General features: G+C 33.8%; 1 protein-coding gene across 2 annotated transcripts in view; it reads right to left on the bottom strand.

Annotated features, from left to right (window-relative positions):
* LOC117336192 (homeobox protein aristaless-like 4) overlaps positions 1-13,550 on the bottom strand; it is a 29,782-nt gene extending 16,232 nt beyond the window's left edge. Inside the window, exons 1-2 of one of the 2 annotated variants that reach the window (XM_033896644.1) lie at positions 12,905-13,550; positions 8,992-9,329 (exon numbers count right to left, since the gene is read on the bottom strand). In XM_033896644.1, the coding sequence (XP_033752535.1) occupies positions 8,992-9,329; positions 12,905-13,145 (579 nt within the window). In that variant the 5' untranslated portion in view covers positions 13,146-13,550. Of the gene's footprint in view, positions 1-8,991; positions 9,330-9,824; positions 9,934-12,904 lie in introns of those variants that run through there. The other variant, XM_033896645.1, reaches the window with a different exon arrangement.
* Between the last annotated feature and the right edge of the window lie 3,850 nt (positions 13,551-17,400).

Here is a 17,400-nt window from a genome sequence, read left to right as displayed (position 1 = left end):
AGATAAAAGAAAAACATACTTTGAAATTTCAACTTTGACGTGAAATTTTGCGACATTCGACATTTATATTACAATTAAACTATTCCGTTAGAATCAATCCATGTTAGAGTATGGCTATTATTCTCTAGACAAAGCTGTATGATGCAGTTTGATTTATTTTGATTCTACTATATCTAACTCAGTTTGTTTCGATAGCTGCTAATATCTTTTGTCTTAACTCAAAACCGTATTAGAAGTTATGATATCTTAGCAATCTGCTTAATTCAACATATACATGAAAAAGTGATGCTTTTACTGTAGGTGGGGATTCACACCAGCTAAACAATGAGACAAAAAATCAAACGCACAGGAAATGCTATTCTGTTAAGATTAGTTTTACTAATGAAACATCCATTGGTAGTTCCGTTTGAATAAGAAGGGGAAATTTTGGATCTATGCATACAACTTCTTTTCGTCGCTGTATTCCAGTGCTTCGGTATATACTTAAACAATTAGTGATTTTATAAAATGCTATGTCCCTAACATCACTGACGGGTCCTAGAAGGACGAAATAGTTGTATGATGTTCATAACATCACTTAGGAGTCCTAGAAGGATGAAAAAGCTGTTCGATGTCCCTAACATCACTGACGGGTCCTAGAAGGACGAAATAGTTGTATGATATTCATAACATCACTTAGGAGTCCTAGAAGGATGAAATATACTTTGAATAGTTTATATTAGTTTGTCAGTTATAACAATGCGTTTTAAAGTACCATAACACAATTTTCTAAAACGTTCTTGACTTATATTTTTATTTCAATACTATAAAAGTTATGTTTTTTTTTTTTTTTTTTTTTTTGCCTTTTTCCTTCCCTAGCTCCTGCTTATAAAGTCTTGGAACCCTTCAGTAAGTACTACATTTGTATCGTAGTGTTGATTAGACAGGTATTGAATTCTCAAAGCATTGTTGTGGGAGAATTGTGATCATGTAGACTTATTAGCGACGTGAGAAACTTCACCTGGAACTTAATAAAAATCTTACTATGTATTTAATCAAAACACTAAAATCATTTACATCAATTTTCAGTATGAACGAACATTGTAGAATTAATACTTTATATAGATATAAGAAAACGAACATTTTTAGAATTAATATTTAATACAGATAAAAGAAAAACATACTTTGAAATTTCAACTTTGACGTGAAATTTTGCGGAATGTCACAAAGATAATCTGGTTGTTGTCGTGTTTATAAAAGGTCTTGAGGAACACAGGGCCATTTACATAATCCCCCGTCTGAACCACGGGGGTGTATAAACGTGGCTAGCGTGGAACAAAGCGCTGCTCTAACGATTGGTGAGCGGGGTACACGATGTAGGCGATCGATAGATGTCTTCAACAGTCCTGGGCCTTATTTGTTGTCTTGTGATGTGTGTTGTGGAGGGACGGAATAAAGGGAGGCAATCCTTTGGCTGTAAAGCTCTCTTAATCCCTCTAAGGTCTGTAGGGGCAAATATGCAAATGAGGTCGTGGTTGAAGCATCAGCGAATACCGTAATTACCCAAATACCATACAATAAATACCGAACTCGGAATTGGCATAATTTTCATACTATAAATAGTATTCATTATGGGTACAAATGTTAATGAGTACAATAGGCTAGCTTATCCTATTCGATGTTTTATTATAGATATATCAATGTATGTATATCCTCCAGTCCAGTCCCCATTGTGTAAATGGGGTGTCAGCCGATACCAATTCAAACCATTCTTCCCCAATTTTATCAGGCGATTGGTTCAGACAGTAAAATAGGGAGACACGACTGCATCAACATACAAAATAAACGAGGACATTCGTTTAATGAAGAAACTGCTTAAATATAACGGACTTCGTAATAGAAGACACTACATCCAAAGTACGTGGCACACAACAGGGGCTGGAACAAATGTTGATAGTAGAAAACACTGAGACCAAGGAATTAGTGGCGACCATAGTTTATAAAGTTCATTGTGTTCGTTATTAGATTTTCTTTGTATTTATTTTGCATCAGATTTTGCTATAAAATATGTTAAAAAATGGATTGAAAAAAGCTTTTGACGTGATTGGTTGTTTTTTTGTTCTTGTTTTCATCATTTCTTTTACTTTTATTTATATATTACCATTATTTTTCTTAAATAAAATATTTGCCGCGCCAATTAATACATATAAAACAAAACAAAACAAAAAAATATATATAAAATATAAATAAAAATATACCATTGTTTTACGTTATTCAAAGAATTGTATGTATTTTATCGGAAACGTCTTCAGTTCCAAAAACGAGAAAATGATATTTTTATACTAAAAATAATTAATATGAAAATAGTGAATAAACTATGTCTTTATGATCTAACGTAGCTGTTTATTTCTACATAAATAAAATGACATGTAAACATATCACTGTAAGACTTAACACTCAAAATGTTCACTTCGCGGTCTGAAATCTTTACTCGTCTTTACTATACAGTTCTTGTAAACTAAAATGTCTCTAAAACATAATTCTAACCATAATCTTCATAAAAAACTATTTAGACATCATTTTTTATGTCTCTTTTAGGTCATTATTTGATAACATTTAATACAAAGATTGTAGACGAGACATTATTTATGAAACAATCCGAAAATTATCGCAAAATATATTTTAAATTATCTTGTTTCCTCTGATGGAAATGGCTTCTAGTGGCGAATGACCTCCGCGAACACGGTTTTTTATTTACATATTTTATGAACATCAATTTCATAACTTGGTATGATATATTTCCGCTGGAGATAAACACAGTACAATCGTGAGTTTCGATAGACCTACGGGAATATTAACCAGGTTCTGATATACCACTAGTACGTATAATTTAACGTTAAAGATGTCCTTCTTCTTCTCCTAAGAAATAACACCCAAGTAAAAAAAAACTTATGTAATTCTCTTTCTCAACTGATGAATAAAATGATCCTGTATTTCAAAGTGCGGTTTTTATCAGATAAGACGGCCGATTTACCTACAGTAAACTACGTCGGTCTGATAGGGCGATACTGTTAATCTACCGACGGGGATGTTGAGTAGAACGCTCCAACGTACGACTCGTGTGTCATCAAAAAACTAAACCATGGCATCGAGAATTAAATGTATATAGCGATATAGATAGTGTAAAAACAATACAGAAAATGCTGTTTAATTCTCAGGGTGGAAGACCATTAACCCATAATGACATTATGATGGCCGTGCTAAAAAAATAGATTTCATCGTACGCTACTGGAGGGATCCCAGAGAGTTCGCCATTTTTGAGGAATTTTAGGTGATATGAGATAAAAGAAAATTTTACATTTACCTACCTGTGTTGTGCACGTGCCCGGTGCATTAGATGTACTTTTAGCTATTGATTAAAGTTAGAACGAGAAAAAAAAAAGTTATATTCATAACTCGACGGGTCACTGATCCGGGTTTACGCTCTCCGGAGCCGGGCCAGTGTTTACTATCCACTTCGCGTGCGCCATTCTACAAACTCTTGTATCTTATTTATTACACGCTCCCCGGCCGACAACACCGCCGTAATTGATCTGCCAATTTTCATATTAAAATAATTGAATTAGCATAACTGGATAAGTATCTGAGGTATTTAATCGTGAAAGTCGCTTGTTAACATGTGTTTTTTTCTAAGATAAAGAACGACAAATGATGGGAAACGGGAATATCCGACGATAACCTGAATTTACTGCCATCACCCCCACTCAATCGAAAGTGAAAATGATCATGATTATTTAAAACTTTAAATGGCGGGAATCAAAGATGGCGACTAAGATAAGCATGCCAGGATTAATTACTAAGTGGCAGTGTTCAAGGAATTAATGACGGGGCTTTAACTGGTGGTATACGGTACAAGTCAGGTCTCAATCATATTTTACCAAATTGCTGATAAATTATAATTCTTTCGTTTAAACATATTTTGCTTTAAAGGGTTGGACACAATGTTTACCAATTATTGGGCCTACTTCCGGCAATATGTGAACAGTTTAAACATATGCTACTCAATATCAGAAAGGAAAAGATTTGAGAGATGGAAAGGACACGGAAAGATATTTATTTATCTATTTATTTATTTTAGTTATTTATTATCTATTTATTTATTATTTATTTATTTATTTATTTATCTATTAATTAATACATTTATTTGTCTATTAATTTATTTATTTATTCATTTATTTATTACATAAAAACTATTTGGATTGGAATGCCTGTATCTCTCTATAGATGGACACTGATGTTTGGCTGACTACCAATGTTCAAAAGAATATTTAATATTCTATCTTGTGAGATTTTACATGTGGAGACAATGAAAGGGTCGTCATTTATTAACCAGACGACAACAGTTGTAAAGGAAACAACGTGAGAAATGTCAAAACAAATCAGATACCAGCATTACTCGGCATGATACTTGGTCAAACCTAACAAACAGCGATTGTATTGAGATGTGTCGGCCATTGAGGATGTGATGCATGCTGTCAGTATCATTTCGATTCACATTCATACAAATTTGTTCGTGTATGTATGTTTGAGCTTTGGTTGATTTTTATCATTTCTGCTTTTGGAAAAAAATCGAACTTGAAATGAAACGATAATATATAGGACTATCTCCACTTCACGACAATTGAAAAGTCGACTCATAAGAAATAAAAAATAAATGTTCCTTGTAACTTCGGGTATAGTGAAGGAAAAATAATAGATTAAATGTATAAATAACACTTTGTTCAGAGTAATCACCTCGTTTAAATTACGCTTAATTTAATTGTGAGACGGTCTTTGTAAATAATGTATTTATCTTTTTCATTGTGAGATGGACTTTGTAAACAATTGTATTTCTTTCTTTATTGTGAGACGGTCTTTGTAAAGAATTGTTTTTCTTTTTTTTTTAATTGTGAGACGGTCTTTGTAAACAATTCTACTTTCTTTTTTATTGTATGACGATCTTTGTAAATATTTGTATTTCTGCTTTCCCCTTGGTTTGTTTGTTAAATTACTTGTTTCGGGTTTGTTTCGTTTATTGTCGCCAGTTTCTTATTTGTTTATCATTTATTTTTTCTTTCTTTCTTTTTATATTTGTTTTCTACTTATTTTTTTTCATGTATTGCTCCCGGTAATATATCACTGCCTCCAATGTTTTTGCCATTTTTTTCAAATAAAAACAGTTTAGAGTTATTCATAAAAATATAAATGTATTTGCTGACGTCAGAGCTGTTATCCCTGTGCATCAGTTCAAACTAACCCATTTGCACTAACGATTCCGGATTTAAATAACGACAATTATTTCCGTACATAGATATCCGGTATCAGTTTTGGTAACTAGTTACGTACGAATGGGCGTGTTCCATTAATACCTCGTTCATTTTAAATAAAACATTTTCTAGTCAACACAAAGGAGGAATTCGACACATTTTTTCGCGCGTACCCCAACACGTGGTGTGAAGCGAGCGGCGAATTAAAAAAGAATGTTCCGAGTAATTACCACAATATGCCAGCTGACACTGTGGCGTTATAGTAAGAAATAAAGATGATATTCAAATTCATAAGAAAGGGGTGTGTATGTTACTTGACAATAAAATACTATATCTATCTAAATATAACAAAGGAATTGGAGTATACATGTACAGTTTATATAGGATTAACCGGAATTGTTTTTTCGCCTTTGAAGACTGTATTGCGTAGAACATAGAATGTTTTCCTTTTTTAGAACGTTAGAAAAATAATTAATGAAATAAAATATTGCACATCAGTAGACAAATTTCGATAATCAGATATGAACTTTGTGAAATACCCTATATGATTTAATGTAGACTTCAACTTAGAAGTTATTTTGTGGCGAAATAATGACAGTTATTTAAACGAAACACAAATATTGTCAAACATGTACAAATGATTTTATATTTGTTTATATTTACATGTACAACAATGGGTATCGATACTACCTGAACGAACCCTATTGTATTCGGTACCGAATCTGTATCTACCTCTCATCCTGTCTCTCACCTATTTTCTCCATAAATCGTGATTTTATATATTCCATGTTATTATTTTAGTGAACGTATTTCTGTGCGGTACACTAATTACGCATGTCACGTGATGTAAATGTAATTTACATGTTGTATCAGAGATGGTCGCTCATCCATTTGTCATTTTCGGACAATAAAACATGTTTAAATCAGAAACTGTTTCTAACATCATAACAGAAACACCACAAATGGTTCCCAAGCCAAGATGAGTATTCCATAAAAAAATATCAAAAGACTGAAAAAAATTACTACTTATTTGAAGACAGTTGCTTTATCTACATGTAGTTATTCATTTGATTTTATCAAACAAATTATTGGGAAAGAATTATCTATGTGATGCAAAACAGACACACAAATTAAATATCTAAGTAATTATCTATCTGTTTTTAAAATGTATCTTTTATTCTGATAACAACTTGAAAATTTTAATATATAAGAATCGATCATTTTGACATCTCCGATTAATTCTAAAACCAATTTAGGGCCTATCAATATACAAACAGCCTCACGAGGCCGGAAACATGGCGCTCTGAATTTTCTGGTGTTATGTAAAACGTATACGCCCTCGAGCGGGGCATTACAACAGCAATACTTACGTGACTTTGATAAACAAGGTTTCATTGCAATGGGGCGTGATATTTTTAAAAAGCTTAGGGGCAATTTAAATATAAAATACGTATAAATTCTTATCGATATACTGAACACCAGACAAAAGAAATACACGAATAATAATTCTATTTTAATACTATATTTTCGAGAAAAAATCCCAATCGCAAAACACTCAGCGATCGAAGCAAATACCGAACTTAAAAGCATTTAAATATTTATTCCAAATTGAGTGAGGTATTCCAGGAGTCTTTGGCGAACTTAGTGACAGCTACGTTTGTACGAGATTTGAACGATAACGCCAGCTCGAACGAGATCTGTAAATGTTTTGAGAGTTTTTAGAAGCACGAGAGGAAAACATTCCAAGCATTTTGCTGATATAGGTTTGACGAACTAATCAGATAGCAAGCTCGTACCCGGTTCTCTAGTAATAAAAACATCGCTTATATACATCAAATTTAATTTTCAGATTTCCATATCTTCAAAATCAAAGTCGAGGGTTCCCGCCATTTGTATGTATAGAGTGGTTATGAGACGAGGTTATACGGGAGACAAAGTTTCGGAGACACTCGATCGTTTTTATATGTTTGTACCAGGTGACTCTAAGTACACTCTAAACTCCGGCAGCAGTAGCGGACCGTAAACTTTACAAGAGTAAACATAGGGGGTCTGTTAATTGCTTGGTCCGAGCGCCCGGTATATAATCCGTATCAGCTGGAAAGAGACATATGTATCTATGTACGCCGGCGCTAACTCGTGTCGACAACTTCTACACATGGGCTTTATAACAGCCCCGATTTCAGCTCTCCCTTAAAACAACGGAGCATTTCAAGGGTCACGAAGGAAGCGGAAGGGAAACTCAATCCCCATTATAGAGACCCTTGCCGTCAAACTAAGGGGAACATCGGCACGTGTTGGGGAGGTGAAGTAAAAAAGAAGTACTTGTGTCAATATCATGGACACTTGAATATGTGTACATTGTGCGCATGCTCTGCCCCTTGTACATAATTAAGCGGGGTTAAACGGTGAGCACTTATATATTGTATCATCCATTGAAAATAACCTTTAAGCGGCGATGAATTAAATTCTCCAAATACTTTCTAATACTTAAAGAATTATGTTAACACTGGTACCAATATATCCTTGGAAGATAACTCGTTGTTTTACACGATTGTGGTGTAACACGACAGCTTAAATATTCAGATGTAAACAGTAGCGGTAAAAACACTACTCCTAAAAACAATGCATCTATTTCACAAACACGATTTCTCTTTGCACTCTTTGCTAATACATTACAAAAACTCGCCACTGAACATTACAATCGTCAGAATCACTTTAGAATAATAATTTGCATCGCGCACATACATACCGGGCCGGGTTTGTTAACATGTAAACTGGTCCTTAATTTTAGTTAAAGGACATATGCTATTTTAAATCATACGCATATTATTTGTGCTTGAGTTATCGCCCTTGATAAGAGAAAACAAAAAACTTGCGATTTGTCCTTAGTGATGACAATGAAAGACCTCGTGTGTACGTTACAGACACAAATCCTTATTGGTTAAAGGACATATGATAGGTTTTTCATCGCGGAACTCTTTTGTAAACGAAGGTGCATGACACAATAATGTAGCATATAGCCTTAAGGCACTATTTATTCTGTCTTTCTCAAGAGAGACTTCGTATTTGTAATAATGTTAGGGTAATCAAAAGACATCTAAGAAACGGGTAATCGGCAAAATACAAACCCTGCAACTCTATCACATAGTATGCACGAGCATCGCTATCATAGTACCACTGTGCGCATGCGCATCATAATTGACAGTACCGTAATTTGTGTATATCAACAGTATTCACTTTTGTGTCGATGCCAGGTACATTGTAACACACAAAGTAGTGTCATTATGTAGTATACAACTCTTGTTCCGGATCGTGTTATTAGTGTAGTAAAATTGTCATGACTTACGCGTACAGTATGATCTACTCAAAAAGGCATCACTGCCTGATATTGATTCTGTTTTCCATTTCCTTTACTAATAACATACAGAACTCCGTTTGCCAACTTCTTACATTAGCTTTCTTACATAAGATACAATTTAGATAACAAATCACGATTTTTCATATGAATTCAAAATATCTATTTTGTCAATATTCAAAACAGTAATAAAATATAAAAGAAATATAGACAAGCCGTTTTGTTAAGTTGAATGTGAAAGAGTCGTTTTTGAAGAAAACAAATTACGGTAAAATGCTATTAAACCTCGTGACGATTTAATCACGTGGGTTGTGAGTATTGATTTGACATGCAATCAATGACGTCATTTACCTGCACTCTTGCCTCCGTCAGGTTACATCTAAGCGCGAGTTGTTCACGTGCGTAGACATCGGGGTAGTGGGTTTTTTGAAACACACGTTCCATTTCCTCTAATTGGAAGCTGGTAAAAGTTGTTCTATTTCGCCTCTTTTTCCCTTTTTGATCGCCACTTTCACTGGAATCGTCTTTTTTATCGTCGCCGTCATCGTTAATATCGGGGGACTCTTGTTTACATTTGACTTTGTTGTCCTCCGGAGATTTATTACAGTTCGTTTGTCCGTTCGGCTCTGATTTTACTCTCTCTTCGGAACTCCTCATTACTTTATTATCCATCATATCTTGATCCATATCTGTGTTTTAAAAATTGAACATAATATCAGAAATCGAAAAAAAAATAAACAAAACATTTATAAAACATATCTATTATTAAAAACTTGTCAACATCCGAAATGCTTTCAGTTCGTAATACAATGTTTACAGTTGTAGTAATAGTAGAAAAATAAACTTACAAATGTACATGTTTAATGTAAAATATTATCACTCACTTTTATCAATGAACAAATATTTATGCATCAATTTCACCACCTCGACAAAGATTTCCGTACCTATATCCTTGATACAATAAACACCAGTATGTGTTTGATGACACCACTTAACACAATAAAAAATGTACCAAATATGTCAACACACATCCCTCCAAGAAACTATTGTCAAAACTCGAAGACAGACTCCATATCAAAACCTACAGTTAAACAAAAATATCATGTCGCTAAGTTTATCACGTGAAAACTGCTTTTATCTGACTTATATAATTAGGATATTATCTGTGTATATTCCAAACCTACCGTCGGCACGCGAGCCTAGAGTTTCCAACCTCATGTCGGTGCACGCCTCTCGGATAGTACGGGAGAGCAGAGCTTTGCAGGAGTTCATTAACATAAGTAAAGTACCAATAAAAACTAAACGCCACGAGAATTCGTTCGGAACTACCCCCTACTTCTTCATTAGCGTACTAGGTGTGCACCAGATACACTAAACTGTACTTCACATCCCCTATATACGATTGCGTTTGTACAAGTTTATAAGAATTGAACTTATAATGAAGCTTTGCCTGTTTGTCAATGGTGGGAACTCTGGGATTGGTGAGTGAGGGATGGCTGTTATCTGATAAGACATGTTTATTTGCAGTTAAAATGTCCACGGGTTTCCAGTTCCGCCTGAGCCAGTACATGTATATAAATAATGCTGTGTATAAAATATAAGGTTCCTCTTCGAATAATAACTACTTTTATATCAAGTTCTATGCAATGGCTTAAATATCATAAGTTGCAAAATTCGGCAACTCATAACCGGAATACAAATACTTAGAATTGATACACAGCAACTCAGAATGGGTACAACTCAGAATGGGTTACAACAACTAAGAATTCGAGCACAACAACTTATTATTGATACACAACAACTCAGAATGGGTTACAACAACTCAGAATTCGAGCACAACAACTTATTATTGATACACAACAACTCAGAATGGGTTACAACAACTCAGAATTCGAGCACAACAACTTATTATTGATACACAACTCAAAATTCGAGCACAACGCATTATTGATGCATAACAACTCGGAATTCTTAACAATTTAAAATTGGCACAAAGCAACTCTGAAAGGGTACAATCAACTCAAGAATATTAAACCAATCAGAATCTCCAGTCAGCTCGGAATCGGAATGATTAATCAACATAAAGGAGTTCCAGGCCTTGAATTGGTAAATAAAATATCATACTTATATACAAATATATATAGATTTGGTATACACAAACACAGAATTATGAAACAGCAGCTAATCAATGACAGACAAATTCCACAACCGACAGACATATCTGAATCTAGAGACAACCCACGAATTGAAATTGAATGATTAAATCATGTCAGACGATTGTAAAACTTCACGATACATTTTTGTGTGACTGGCTACCACGTCTGAAATTTATTTCTAGGATAAATCTTTGTGACTGGCTACCACATAAGAAATTTATTTCTAAGAAAAATATCGTTTTATATTTAAACAATATAAATTTTCAGATCTTCTACTCTAAGATGAAAAATAAAACCTTATTTATTACAGAATTCTATTTCATTATAAACAATAGCACAACTATAGACATATAGACTGTTAAAGTGTACATACTTAAAATTGAAATGAGGTTATGGAAATTTAAAATAAATATATACCAAAAAAATCTTTATACCCTAACATGGAAGCCTGTGTTTTGACAAAGAAGAAACAAGTATGACACATTTCAAGAAAACGTTTTCCCCAATTTCTGTGTCGTGGTCGTTTTTAAGTGGTTCTTTCAGCTACTATTGACATTAGTCTGGGTGTCAGTTTCATATGGATTCTCGTATTGGTAACTTACAATTCGACAAGTTTGATTCTGAAATTGACATTTATAAACAAAATTAACATTTCGCGTTATAAAGAGACGTCAGAACTGGCTTTTATAATTTGTGATACAACACAAATCATTTATTTCAAAAGCATGATTGATTTTGTGTTAAATTATTAATTAATTCCAGCATTTTTAATGTGTTCTTATAAATAACTAAAATCCAGACATTTACAATACCCGTGTGTATTTCAGCAAGTCTTTGCCAGCGAAAAAATATCATCCATATTAAATAGCACAAAAAAATCTTCACTAACAAATTAAAACGTCGCGTGCAATTAGAAGTATGTTCCGTGCTATTTGACCAGTCCCGTTTTATCTTTTCCGCGTCCCCGAAAAAATAATTTATGAACATGTGTATCCACTTAAAGTTAACTCAGCTATAATCAGAAACATACATACCGGTTTTATTTATTTTTTTCAGCTATAAAGATAAACCCAAGACACTTGACCAGTCTAAATAAAAAGATTGAGATCCACTCAGATGATTTAAACATTCTTAAATAAACGTCGTTACAGATTAAACAATACATGATTATCTAAATTGTTTTAAAGACAGAGGATTATTAGAAAAGACCTTTTTCAAATGTTACCTGATTGTATCACTTTACAGAGATTGTGAGAGTACAGGGGATAGGAATTTCTATCTATTGTTTTCCGAAATGTTGAACATAGATTAAAAAGCAAATAGTCAATCTTACTAAAGATTTGAATTCTGTCTGTTGAAGTACCAACTCAAAATAAAATGTTTACACTTTCTAATACTTCGCTTGACATATACTTCTAGGGAAGCAAAGAATGTCGTAGTGGAATTAATTATCTGTCCATATTGAGAGGTAATACAAAATTTATGTAAAATTATCAGCGATGGAAACATATTAATGAAACTGATATTTATTTATTTTCTTAATTTCTTAATTTTTTATTTTTCTATTTGTTTGTCTATTTATTCATTTATTGTGTGTATGTTGATGATAAGTTTATTGCTGACGAACAGCTGTTTTAAAATGCAAAAACATTCATTCGTTTCCACATTTGTTTATCCATTGTAGAGATGTAGTTGCCTATTATTATGAGATTCTTATTTTATATAATTACTTATATCGTATAATCCCCTATACTATATAACAATGAGAAATGTTACTAATTTATTCTACAGTTTTCCCATAATTGATTAATAAATACAATTAAAAGTCCACAATTTTTTTTCAAAGCTAAATCAAACATAATTTAAAGAACCAGCGATGTAGATAGGAATCAGTCCATCAAAGTACATTTAATTAAATTAAACCCGTCTGAGTCCGTGACGTCACCTATATATCACGAAAAGATATTGATGATATTGATTGAGCGACTGAATTTAATTAAGAATTTATCACCAACAGATTTTGAAATTAAAACAGTTTGGCGACAAGTATCGGTATTAACTATAAATGATTTGTGATGTACTTTGGAGTTTTCGGTGTCTTTGCCTACCTTCCAGCCGCTGTAACAGAGGGTCCCCTCCGCGGCCTTTACCAGCCAGTATACCCTCGATGGAGTGGTGATTTAATAATTCGGGTTTACTCTGCTGATTAAAGTCCGCATTTGTCCGAGGATTATGACCATTGTCCACATAAGGTCCGTTGTCCAGAACGGACGCCCGTAAAGAGTCCGGGATACGTCCATAAGCACCGTACATTTTCTCCAGTTTCACTTCGTAGTCGCGTGAATCCATTCCAAATCAAGACTTGTCAAGAAAGATACAAATGATGCTGATGGATAACGCCCGAGAGGAACTGGTCAGATTCAGTGGTCAGAAGTTACTGTTTGACCATGGTGGATGACCACAGCAGCATTCATGTGGCGATGTGTTAAGAGGTACTAATTAGCTAAAGTATACCTAGTTACGAAACCCTACACACACATATAAATGGATCAGTACGCCGGTACTTCAAATACACAAGTACCTATGATCAGAAATCACTTTTTCTCTGAGAGTAATGGGTTGTGGAGCGTCCGATGGATGTCGGGCGAAGTGAGCTGGTAGTATCAGTACCGAATTTATATTGCAACATGGTATAATACCTCGCCACCGGATACAGACGCGGAGCCCCGCAGGGAGGAGGGACCATGTGTGCTGCAGCTTCCTCTCGTGTCACGGTCTGGGCGCGGCTACCCGGTACACACACCCCGAACTGACCGCCGCATCTGGTCAAACCTCGGCCGGACACTGACCACAGGAAACTGAGGTCCAACATACAAAGGATTAACAGTGCACATGTTTAGGATTAACTCGGGTATAGGTGTTCCAGTCGACAAGAGAGAGGAAATATATGTCGTTTGTCATTAGGGTAAATATCAATCTATTTATTGATGGATAAATCCCTGTCAAAAGCGTAGATATATTTAAATATAAAAAAAACTCGGGCCGACGATAGTTGATACCTAGATATCGAGTATTTTGTCGTTTGTCATTAGGGTAAATATCAATCTATATAATGATGGATTAAAATCTCTGTCAAAACCGTAGATATATATATTTTTAATCCGGCCCGACGAGAGTTGATAAGTGTACTAGATATCGGGTATTTTGACTAGAAGAGTTAAGTTCACATGTGACGTCATTGAAATGATTTCTGTTAAGATGAATACATCTGTAAATTATACGTCATCCGAGAAATGTTTAGTGAAGTACCAGCGGCGATATTTAAATGTTTAGTGAAGTACCAGCGACGATATTTATTTACAGTTTAAGGTTTCTGGGACACCAAATTATATATTTTATATAACTGATATTACTATTCTCAGGAAACAGTGAATTCTTCCTGTCATTAAAAACTTTTAGATGAAAATTGTCACCTGTTTTTGTGTTGGATAATAATACAAAGAGGCAATACACATCCGTTGGGATATTATTTTTTTCAATATTGTAATTCTAACTTTTAATTTTAAATTTTGAAAACAGTCCTTTGATAACAGGGATATATTGTACGTGAAGGTGAAAAAAAACAAAGTGTCGATTCTTCAATAAGTCAATAATTATTGAAATTCAACTGATCATTTTGTGATAAAATTCTCAAAAGTGTCAATTTTTCATGAAAACAAATCGCCAAGAATAGGTTTATCATAAACCAAATTATTAATAATTGGTCTGTAAAATAAATAAATAAATAAATAGATAAATAAAAAAATAAAAAAATAAAAATAAATACCAGTTGTCGATTTGATAACAAAAATGAATCGTCGTGAAAACGACAAGAGACCTCTTGAAATCACCGAGAACTTATTCATTATGAAATTCCCAGGAGAACATATTAATTATGAAGTTTACTCGGAACATATTAATTATGAAGTTTACTCAGAATATATTAGTTATGAAGTTTCAGTGAGAACATAATTTATGCATTATAACATTTAACTGAGAATTAGTTTATTGTAAAATTTTGCTAAGATAATGTCGAAATAAAAGTATGTGAAAGTGGTTGGTGGTCGGGTGGCTCAGTGGATAGCGTCCTCGTCTTTCACCAGCAAGGTGTTGCATTTCCTCAATTCGATGTGAATCGGTTTGACATCACCTTTCTGACCAAGGTGATTTTCTCCGGGGACTCGGGTATCCTCCCAAACGAAGACGCTTGGCGCAATATAAGTTGGTGAATCGTTTTTATAACTGTCGTAAAAGGAATAGTTGTTATCAAAATTCTATCATACACACACACACACACAAAACAAAAAATAGACATCTACTTGTCGTATCTTTACAATCTTCTGCCAATTCAAAGTGGGGTTTTTTGTTTGCTTTTTGTTTTAATCCGAAGTTTTAAATTATAAGAATACGTTTATACGAAGCGAAAGTGCTTAATGCTAAGCAATGTGTTGTTTGTGGGTTAATTTAATACCCGTATAAATGAGAAACATTGAGCGTTTATTTCATCAATGCATGTTATTTTATTCAATATAGGTTGTTGCTGTATAATAATGATCATCATTAACTGGGCGACCTCAGCTTAACTTAGCTGTTTATAATGACCAAGAAACGTGATAAATATGCTAATAGGATGTTAATATCCGCTGTGTATAAAATAATATAGCTTGAATTAATTACAGACTGTGAACTCTGTTCGGAATATCTCGGTAGGATAGTTAACAATGTACAGAATTAATTATAGATTTAACACAATCGTAACTACTCGGCCATTTCCGTGAACGAAAGGCCGAGCGTGTTCCGAATGAGATTTAACAATCTCGTAATTTATGACGCCGATCTCTACTCGGAATATCTCGATAGGGTAGTTAACAAGATACAGAATCAATTATAGATTTATCATTCACGTGAATAAGGATGGCGAACACTACTCGGAATATCTCGGTAGGATAGTTAACCATGTCCATTACCCAGTACTTGATAAACACCAAATACCAAATTCTTCATTAATTAAGTTTCCTCGAATATATTCGTTTGGTACATTTACCAATTTAAATAAAAATATTTTTGGATCTTGAAACCTGTTGCTTTCTATTAAATAATTATTTTTATGTCTGTATTAAATAATATTCGTTAAATTAATTTTAATGAAATATTTTAAGTTCGGGCGCGCGAGTTCAAATTGGTATACATTAATATTTCACAACGTTGCAGCAGACATAGATCAAATTACATATGCACGTGCATGCCTAATATCGTAGTTCCATCTAAACGATTTATTTCGCATGTTCCACAAATTATCATTAAAAAATAAAACAATCTCAAATATATACATTTTACATATCTATGTTTATATATAGAATAAATCACAGCAATTTGTCTCAATTAATTATCAAATTACTTAAAAGAATAAAAATTACTATATCTAAAGACATATAAACACAAATCTTACAGTAAATAGCCATGATGGCAACGGAACGGGTGTACATTGTAGTTATACCCCCCCCCCCCCCCCGTGTCCGGGAGGGTGACTATGACCCGGATAGTCACCTGTGACCGGGATGGTGACCTATGACCTGAATAGTTACCTATGACCCGGATTGAATGTGATCGTCATAAGAGGTGTTTCACTGATCAGTAGCCCGCTTTCAGATTCAGATTATTTTATTTCCTTGTGTTACAAGACACAATGGAGAGTAGGCACAATCATACAATAGTACAGATAGTGATGGACAATCATACCATTATATCAATCAACAATTTATATATATCTCTTTATACAGAAGAACACATTACATCATTAAATAATAGCACAATGCAATACATTTACTTAAATGATGTCATTCATATTAAATGATAATCACACTGTTTATGCACTGGTATTTTAACATCCTCCTGGTCCCGACTAAAACTCTCTGATTATACAATCTAATGATTTGATAATGAAAACTGACTTGTGTGTGACAAGAGTTCACATTTATACAACATAACCGGTATTACCAGAGTCTAGAACCTTTTATTTAGTCGTAAATTCGTATTGCTTTCTTCTTGTATTTTTTTAAAGAAAAATATATATTGTTGAATAAAAAAATAGCATAGTCTGTATTCTCCGATTTTACCGTTAAAACATGACAAATATGACGCGGACTCGTAAAAGTTATTTTCTGAGAATTTGTTTTCCCCCAATACCGCTATATACCATGGTGGAACTATTTAAAATTAGTTTGCGGACTTTTCGTGGATTTAAACGAGTTTGACATCGTCTGCCGTCTGACGTATCAACACAGTTAATACACCACAAATATAACATGTTATTGTTTTGTTTTATCACAGATCTCCATTATAACGATATATATATCTCGCTGTTGGAGGCGTGATAACGCCGCGGGCGAGAGTTCACGGGATGTCGGGATTAGCTGAATTCGTTATTGACTCTGTAAGCGAGAAGCAGTGTGAGACTAGCGTCAATATTGACTCTCACCCTACCCTCGTATCAAGTTTTACTTATAGTCTATGTATTTCCTGTATAACACAAACACATATTTATCAATTTAAGAATAAAAGTTAA

The sequence above is a fragment of the Pecten maximus genome, chromosome 10, assembly GCF_902652985.1.
Source record: "Pecten maximus chromosome 10, xPecMax1.1, whole genome shotgun sequence".
Lineage (NCBI taxonomy): Eukaryota > Metazoa > Mollusca > Bivalvia > Pectinida > Pectinidae > Pecten > Pecten maximus.
This window is presented reverse-complemented; position numbering and strand designations above follow the sequence as displayed.